This window comes from Corapipo altera, unplaced genomic scaffold (assembly GCF_003945725.1).
Source record: "Corapipo altera isolate COAL_440 unplaced genomic scaffold, ASM394572v1 271, whole genome shotgun sequence".
NCBI lineage: Eukaryota > Metazoa > Chordata > Aves > Passeriformes > Pipridae > Corapipo > Corapipo altera.
Window position 1 is genome coordinate 2,642,669 of NW_020884935.1, and position 9,416 is coordinate 2,652,084.

The window sequence follows — 9,416 nt, forward strand, 5'->3', positions numbered from 1 at the left end:
TCATCTGTTCCACTCCTTGCCACGGGCAGGGACACCTCCCACTGTCCCAGGTTGCTCCAACCTGGCCTTGGACACTTCCAGGGATGGGGCAGCCACAGCTTCTCTGGGCAACCTGGGCCAGGCCCTCACCGCCCTCACAGCCAGGAATTCCTTCCCAATATCCCAACTAACCCTGCCCTCTGGCAGTTTGAAAGACAAAATCCAGTGTAAAAGCAGATTTTTTAAAAAATTATTAAAAAAACCGAGTGCCCAAGGCACCTTTCGTGTCTCATTTCAGCTCTAAAAACATAAAATATAAACCCGACTCAAAGTTAGGTTTTCCCTCCTTTAAAAATAAACCCAGGAAAGTTAGAAATTACAAGTGTTTTCTCAGGACAATTTTGGTTGAAATGTCCCTAACTTTTGGTTTAAGCTCCTGAATTTTAGCAAACAGTTACAAAATAATGAAATTTAGTGAAGTATATGAGGTGTTACTCCATCTCTGTCAAACCCTCCATCCGATGCAAAAGCCCAGCAGCTTTTTTATTTCCTCATCTCCGGCCAACAAGATGCAATCAAGAGGGGAAAAAAACCTCTCCCACACTTCCTGAAACTCAATTTAACTGAATTTTCAGTGTAGAAATTAACATTGTTTTCTACAAACTACTGCTTTGTAAACATATGTCCTACAAAGGCAACCAAAGAGTTGGGAAAATGTACATATTTCTTTAAAAAAAAGCATTTTAAAGAGGCAGACAACTCCATCCTCCCTCTTTTGTTCTGAAGGGCAAGGTGTTATGAGCCCCTCTGCTTTTTCAAGTTAAGAATTTTATGACCTGCTGTCTTAAACTTTATTCTGTTGTTTGGTGAAATTTGGGGTAAATTCCCCCAAATCAGGACCACGTGCCCATAACACAGACTGGAGGGGGTGGCTATGACAGCATGAAACCAAAGTCATGTGCACACAATTAAAATTAAAATTTCATTTTAATTAATTTAAAAATTAATTTTGATTAATGCAAAAATTAATTTTTGTTAATTTTAACAAAATTAAAACTACAGATCACGCACATGGCAAATGTGACTGTGGAATATTATGAACACTGTCACACCTGCATTGCTGGGACAAACAAGCCCTATTTGTGTTTTTTCCACCCTTATTCTCTTCTGTTAAATAAAAGATCTGCCCCTTCTGGGCTACAAATTATTCCATAACGTCAAACACAGCTCTCAGTTTAAGTCTCAAAGTGTATTTAACACAAATAATGTGTAAAAAACCCTCCAGTGGGAAGGTACATGAACTGAAGTGTTTGATCTGTGCTCAGTGTTATCTTCAGACAAGCACACTGCACACAGGCCACATGATCCTGATGGGAAATGTTGGCTCTTGGCACTTCAGCAGGAAAAATTAAAAGTAAAATATTAAGGTAGCAGCACAACACAGACAGAAACCCCCTGGCAGGGAGGAGAGGTGAGCTCTGTACTCACAGGGATGCTCCAGACTTGCATTCCATCACTGTACCCAATCATCAGCAGCAAGGGGGGTTCATTCCCAGTGCTGTGGATTTCATGGAATTCCATATTCCTGGATGTATCTAAATGGGGGTTAAACAGCAAAGCCATTAGGAGCAGGTCCTGAACACAGGAGGGTGTTTTCTCACTGCCCCTTTCTGCTGGTAGAAGTCAAAGCAACCAAAGGGGCTGAAATTTTAATGCTGGAACAACACCAAAATATGTTCTTTAATGCATACATTAAAGACTTTTAACAGAGAAGTTAAAAAGCTTTAAAATTTAAAACAATGGAGAAAAATATTCTGCATTACAACAGGGGTTGTTTCTTCCTCAAGAGATTAATGAAACGTGGCAAACTTTTTAAACAGAGAACAAATTTGCACATCACCAACAAAATAAACATTAATAAATAGAGAAATTACAGAAATGCACAGACTGGGCAGAACTATTTGTAGATGTGTTCAATCAATTAAGAAGTAACTACCTGATTGCAGCATCCAACCATCTCTCACTCAGTCCCTACCCTTCCTTTAAAAAAACAGGGAACTGGGATAGACCAAGAGAACAGCTCAGAGCTGAAGTGGGAATTAATCACCACTTCCTCTTAAAAAGGTTGGAATCTGTTTTCTGCCCTAAGTCAGCAGGGATGATTTAACTGATATACACTGGAAGTGATAAACAAATTACCTTTTAAGAGTATTTTGTGGCTTTGCTCTATTATTTCTCTCAAAGACCTCCTGGAATCTCCTGCTCATTTTATCCAACTGCTCTTCCTTTCCAGGTGACTCCGAGTTCTGTCACACCACTGAAAACGTACCTGGGACCTGGACTGGATTCAGTTACAGAATGTGGCTTTGAAATCAAACTGCAGGTGACATAAATTCAGTTCTATGCTTTGTTTTCAACTGCCTTAAGGAAAATAAATGGATTTTTCCTAATTTTTATTTCTTCCCAAGCAAGAGTTTGTTTGCCTTCAGATGAATCACGAGGCCTGTTGACTCTGTTTGGCAGGTACTGAGCAAAAGTGCAGCTATCACTTAGAATTTAGGGAAATTAAATACTTAATTTGGAGTCAGCAATGCTCATGGGTAAAACTGACTGGGATTATTGTACATGGACCCCCCCCCAAAAAAAAAAAAATCATTAAAATAATGAGGGGAAAACGAAGCCATACCATTTAAATCTGCATTTTCAAATCTGACCCAAACAATCTTCTCCTTTTCTTCTGGTGGGGTCCCACTGTAGGCCTGGACAAAAAAGCAAAAAGGGTTGAAATAAGTAAGTTTAACATCCTTTTTTTTTTTTTTCTCCCTCCCTCTCTAAGAGGGAATGTAAGTTAAAAAAGAAAAACCTGATCCACGTGTCTGGTTGTCCCCAGTATTCCTGGGAGGTCTGGTTTTCAGGAATGAAATGTTTCCATGAGCAACATAACCATGTTAAACATCACTTACTAATGCAGGAATGACAAAATATATGTAGCAATCAATGTGCTAGGGCAGGTCAGAAATGCCACATGAATTACAGCAGGTTAGTAAAGTTAAATTCAGTGGTTTCTATAATCTTTACCTCCAGCAGTTGTACACTGCTTCTAAAAGCAGTGTTAGAGCTCTCACACGAGGTGTTTTATTATTAAAATCCTCTTTCATTCACTTAAAAGCTTTGCAAGCAAGACTGAGGAAAGAAAGGGACCTTTACTGGACAGTTTGTTTCACTGCCACCTTTCAGGTCCGTTTGTGACAACTTTAATGCAGCCATTTAAAAGAGAATCAACTCTTAACTCCAGCAGAACAGATCCAGGTTTCAGTTCTGGGTTCCACACATTCCCATAAAAAGATGAGATACAAAAAGGAACTGTGGAGGAGCCCCTGCAGTGCTTCCAAGCTGGAGGTTTTACAGTTCTCAGGAGAAGCTGTGGTGGGGAGGACGTGAGCTCCAGCAGAAATGCCAGCACTTCCAAGTGAATTATAACAAAATGCTGAGCAGTATTTGGGATTAAACATGAAAAGAGCCTGTATAATCACTTCACACGTGCCAGAAAAGCAATAACATGAGCTAAAAAACACCCAAATCCGAAAAATAAGCGTGGGGTTTTACTTTTCAAAACAAATCACATTCCAGGGTTGCAAAGGCAAAACTGATTTGGGAATTAAGACACAGACTGGATCCTGTAACTCCAGAGGGGGAAAGGGGTGGCTGTGGAATGCAGCAACCTCCTAAATGAAAGCTGGACTATGCTTAATTTAACCCTGAGTCCAAAATGCTCTGCACAAATTGTTGTTATTCAGGGCATTTTTTTATATCATTATCATTGATATCATTGGGAATTCCCAGGAGGAGCTCCACGAGGAAACCAAGGCATCAACTAACCAAGATAACCCTTCAGATCACAATCAGGATCCACTGAGCTGCAGGGCTCCTCCACTATGGACCACAGCTTTCCAAAGAGGAGAACAGAATTCCTGCCCCTCTGCTACCGAGAGGCCCGTGGGAGGGACCATTCCAGTTCCACATTTATTATATACAAATATCAAAATATTTATATACAAATTCAATATCCACACGTTTATATCGATAAATATATTCTTATATAAATTTATCTATTCTATGAAATAATACACTGGCAAAGAGTGAGAACTCCTGTTTTGCAGGCTGGAGGAGCAGGGGTCAGGCAGAGCTGCACAGTCCCACAGCAGCCAGGACATGCTGGGGCAAGTTGAGGAAACAAGATATAAAAGCAGGAGCGAGTTTCTTTTGCCTCCCTTTCTCCTTTTCAGTGATAAAAGGTGACAAAGGGTGTGCACCAAGTTGTGCTGCACCAACCCAGCCACAGGTTTACAACCACCTCCTCCCAGAAAACACATATTTGTCAGAGTATGACAGGCAGTCCCTCCTCTCCCCAGCTCTTCCACTGTTCAAATTATCCAAGGAAAAGCTGCAATCTTCTTCCTGCTATTTATACTGCAGTTCTTCCACTGTGTGGCTGTGATTTTCATTTCATTCTTACTCATCAGAGGAAGTGTGCAGGCCCATCCTCAGCTGCTCTGCGGCCTGAGCTCACAAACCCCATGTCAAGGTTCACATTCAAAAGGCCAAAACATTTGGCTTTTGTTTTTCTGGGTTGTTTTACTTTATTTTGGTCCACCTGGCACACATTTCCACTGAAAAAAAAAACCAGTTTTAAAGACCTGCACATACCTGTGGCACAACATCTTGGAGGAAGGTAACAACACTCTCCATGTAGGACTGTTCCCTTGAAAACAGAAGGAGAATTTCAACTCCCACTGAAGCTCAGAAATGGTCATGAAAATATCAAATAAGACACACAGAACCAGAGGAAACATGGACAACCTTCAGCACAAAGGAAAATGGCAAGTATGCAATGCAGTTATTCAATATACTGCCAAACAGTGATAATATAAATATTGGCCTGTAAGTAATGAAAGGACTAAATACAGGTAATAAAAAAGCTCAGTGACACCTGCTTATGGAATAACTGCTTGGGGGGAAAGTATAAAACCTAAAAATGAAGGAATAAGCCACGTTCTCCACATCAGGAAATTATCCCTCGGTATTTTTCTCCCTGATTTGGCTGTTACATGAAAACGAGGATTTAACCATTTTTGTTCATGGTTAATTTAATAAAATTAACCTGGGCTGGAGTTCTCTTTGTGGGACAAGGAAACTTCCAGCCCTCCTGTGTGTTATGTACAAGGATGGAGGAAGTGGCAGCACAAGGAGGGGCAGGAGATGGAGCAACACCCTCCCTAAGAACAGCAGGGAGAGAGGTATTTTCAGAAGAGATTTTTATAGCTTGGGAAAGCTTATTCCTTCTTGGAAGTTCAGCAGCAGCCATGATTTAGGATGGTGTGAAGCGTTAGATGCATTTGTTTGGGTAGATTTTAAAGTAATGCTTTTATTAGCTCAGCCCTGCCCAGGTGGGGAGTGTCTTGTGTAAGTGCTGAGTAACGTGGTGTGGGCTGAGCAGGTCACACAGATGGTGCTGAAACTATGCAAGAAGTTTGGGTTTTTATGCAGTGAGTAACACTAGAGACACTCTGGCAGCAAGAACTACCTTCACACAGTCTGGGACTACTTAAAAAAAAACCCAAACAACTCTTCAGGCAACAGCTTTGGCAGCCCCCAAATTAACTTTTATGCTGTCGCAGATTTTTTTCCTGTGCTAACTGGAGATTTCTAAGAGCAACAAAGGAAACCTGTAAACTCCTGGATGGCCAAAGGTGCTTTCTGAAGCTGTGCAAGAGTGTTTTAATAGAAGTGGGAGTGTTTAGCACCGAAGAGTGAAGTTCCTCTGAAGAATTAAGCACTGCACACAGCAATACAGAAGGTATGGAAGTCAAATGCTGCACCAGCTGGATTAGTTTTCCTCTCTGAAAACACAGATGAAACTAAAACAAAGTCTTAATTTTTAGAAAGCTTATTCCAGCTCGTGGCCAGACCAGCCTCTGTCCAGCAACCCAAGGATTTCTGCATTTGTTTGTCCCACTGCTTTAGGCTGAGGCCTCACAAACAAGCTGTGGGTTTCTGGTGCTGATTCCTCTCTGATTTATGTAGGTCACCCAAACTGCCCTTGCACACCCTCAGAGCCCTTGATTATAATGTCTTGGCCACAGGTAGGGTGTTAAACACAGTGTCTGAAGTTCTGGGAATGCCTCCCAGCCAGAGTCATCCTGTCCTCATGGTTCAGCTCATGGAATGGACTTTTCCCTCCCCCAGCTACACCTCGAAACAAACTTGATGTCTGGGCAACGTTTTATGCAGTGTATGTACCCTAAATCCCTCCTGAGGCTGAAAAACTTCCAGGAAGAGGTCTTTAAAGTGCTTAAAAACAATATAAGCCACAAAATATATATATATATATATATATATATAAATCTTTCTCTAATGAGGATCTAGAAACTGAACATGACCAGCAGAATGCTGCTGTGCTGCTCAGCACACACAGCCTCAAAAACACTGACATCTGTGAGGAGAACACAGGCACCTTAAGAACAAGACACCAGATTTAAAAAGAACAACAACAAAAAAAAAAGAATAGATAACCATCATAATCAGCTTCTTGCAGTGTTGTTCTAGTATTATATTCTTAAAGCCTATTTTCAAGAAAAGGTCATTACAAAGGGAAGTGTGTTTGTTGAGGAATTCTGCAACATAAAAAAAAAAACCCAAAAAAATGCTTCCTCTGTCACAGGGCTGCAAGACCAACCTCTAACACAACTTTCTGTGCTACAACAATCAGTTTCTTGTGCTCTCCATTAAAAATAAAGTGAATCTTGATGTTTAAGCACACAGGGGTAAAAGCTGAAGGGAATATTTCAATGGAGTGTTATCTTGCAGCACTGTAAGCATCCCAAGAAAGAAAAACTGCTACAAAAATCCTCTAACAGACAGAAAAAATACCATAAATCTTCTAGGCTGTCTTACAGCCAAAAAGCTCTTTTGCCATGAAAGTATTTCCCTGTGAACACAATGAAAGTCAGGATGCCCAAGGACAAAAATGGTCTCTTGGGAGCTCTGGCCAAAGAGGACAGAGCTGCTTCCTTTCCTCTTGGTTTTGTTCTTTTAAGTAAAAAAAAAAATAAAGAAATAGAATGCTCAACTCTACTTCTGAAGCACTTTAATGACAAGTTTTATGTGTTTTAATCTATCCAGTCCAGGGGGCAAAGTGTTATTGAAGAGAACAGCAAGAGAGGAGCATGTGTAGCATGTCCCTCTGGCCTAAGGAAGTTTGCACCACTGTTTGTGCAGCAAAATGGTGCAAACAACAACAAAACTATGCAACATTTCAGTTTTCTAAGCCTGCAGCTTTGCTTTGGTGTACGAGTGCAAAGCATCCCAGGCAGGGAGACAAGTTTGACCTGCACCTAAAAGATGGGAATGAAACGTGCGCTGACTTTTGGAAAAACTCAGTGGCAACACAAACCCTCCCAGCTGGCTTGGAAAAAAAAAAAAAAACCAACACAAAACTCAGGCAAGGTCCTTCTACAAGAAAATAAAGAACATTTCAGTCAGGGCTGCTCTTCTAGAAGGTTCTTACGTGGCAGCTTGAGGCCGAACCACCACCCCTCCTGTGCATCGGCTGGGCCGGCGCGGGGACTCTGTCGCCATCGTTTCTGTGCTCACACCTGCAGGAAACACAGCCCTTTTTAACATCACCTGTGCAGGATTAATTGTTACAAACTTCCTGACATATTCTTCAAGGAGAAACTCCACTCAGACAAACCCGTAGGCGCCTTCACAGCACTTCTGTTTTTTTAAGCAAAAGAAAAGCAGGCGCCAAACCCGCGATTTCTCTTTGCAGTGTCTCGGTCACTGCAGCTCCTGGAGTGTTTGTGGAAGCGAAAAAAAAACCACCTCACAGACCTGCATGATAAACTGGAAAAGCACCTTCAACTCTCAACCCTTTCAACCCAAACAATTCCATGACTGAAGGCAGTGGTACGGGCACACAGGTGTCGTCATCATCACATAAACCCACTATTTACTGTTGTCTTGGGAAATAATTATATAAAAATAATGCACAGTCACAACTGCAGTGTATTGTACTCTTGAAAAAAACGGGTTACACTGAAGCTCACACAAAAACTGTAGTGGAACACATTCTGCTGTTCCATGTCAGCTTTTCGTGTCACCTGAGAGCTTTTCTTCACACTTCTGCTGTCTGAACAGTCTGGGTAACGTTCCTAAAGGCAAAAGGCACTTGAGGAGCATCACAGGTCCCTGCCAGCTCCTCAGTCCACTCGGCTGTGTCCCCCCACCCCAAACCAAGAACCTGGGCACAAAGTGAGAGAAAAAAGCCAAATCCCCAACGTGGTACCAATCACCAGCATCGTTTCACGTGGGGGCAGACTCTGTGAGGGCCAACTCATTCAGTGAGGCAAGGTAACCACCCGGAAGTTAATAAAAAAAAATAATAATTAATAACAAAACCTTCAGGAACACAACCGCAGCGTGACACGCACGTGAAGGAACCGCAAAACACAAAAATGGCACGGGAGGGATGGACCCACCCTCGGGACACCTGTGCCCGCCCAGCCCTGAGTGCCAACACCTGGTGCCACCCCCGCGAGGGGCAGGGAGCAGCTGAACACAGTTCAGCCCCTCCTCTGAGGGATTCCACACACCTGCGACCCAACCCGGACACCCCCCCGCTCCCCCCCCGCGGCCGGGCCGGCCGGGCACCCTCAGCTATTGAGCAACTCCCACCCAAACGCCGCGACCTGCCCGGCCTTTTGTCCCCCTTTTGGCCGCCCGGTGAGCGGGGCCGTGTCCTCGCCGGGACCGCCCGGGGAGCGGGGCCGCGGCCTCGCCTCCCGCCCCGCGCCCTCCCGCCGCACCGCCGGGGGTCCCTCAGGCCGCACGGCCCGGCCTGCCCTGCCCGCCGCCCCCCGGCCCGCCCCAGCCTCGCATCCCCGGCGCTCGGAGCCCGCTCGGAGCCCGCTCGGAGCCGCCTCAGCGCTGCCCCGCGCGCGAACCCGCGCGGCGCCCCCTCAGCCCGCGCGCCCCTCACCCGCCGCCGCTCCCGGCGCCACTGACACTGTTTGGGACCCCCTGGGCAATGACAACCAGCGCTCCGCGCCCGCCGCCAATCAGCGCTCAGCGGGGGCGGGCCGCTCCCCCGGCTCGGCCAATGGGCGACCGCGCCGCCGGGTGGTGGGCGGGGCGCGGAGGGACGCGGCCGGAGGCGGGAGGAGCCACCTCCTCTGGCCCCTCCCGCTGGCTTTGTTTACATCGGGGATCTCGCGAGAGCCGCCGCGCGCACGTGGGGTGGGGAGGGGGGAGGAAGGCGGGGCCGCCCCGGATTGGCGGGGGTGGAGCCCGCCCCCGAGGAGTGACGTCATGGGGGCGTGGCCACCACCCTGAGGGGACCGTGAGGGGACCGTGAGGGGACCGTGAGGGGACCGTGA

At 45.1% G+C, this 9,416-nt stretch overlaps 1 protein-coding gene across 11 annotated transcripts in view; it reads right to left on the reverse strand.

Moving 5' to 3' along the window:
- Nucleotides 1-9,105, reverse strand: part of BCAS3 (BCAS3, microtubule associated cell migration factor) — a 317,160-nt gene extending 308,055 nt beyond the window's left edge. For 10 of the 11 annotated variants that reach the window (XM_027660195.1, XM_027660193.1, XM_027660194.1 and 7 more), the window contains exons 1-5: nt 9,020-9,105; nt 7,547-7,634; nt 4,687-4,741; nt 2,666-2,738; nt 1,468-1,574 (exon numbers count right to left, since the gene is read on the reverse strand). In XM_027660195.1, coding sequence (XP_027515996.1) covers nt 1,468-1,574; nt 2,666-2,738; nt 4,687-4,741; nt 7,547-7,617 — 306 coding nt within the window. In that variant the 5' untranslated portion in view covers nt 7,618-7,634; nt 9,020-9,105. Of the gene's footprint in view, nt 1-1,467; nt 1,575-2,178; nt 2,321-2,665; nt 2,739-4,686; nt 4,742-7,546; nt 7,635-9,019 lie in introns of those variants that run through there. The other variant, XM_027660199.1, reaches the window with a different exon arrangement.
- Between the last annotated feature and the right edge of the window lie 311 nt (nt 9,106-9,416).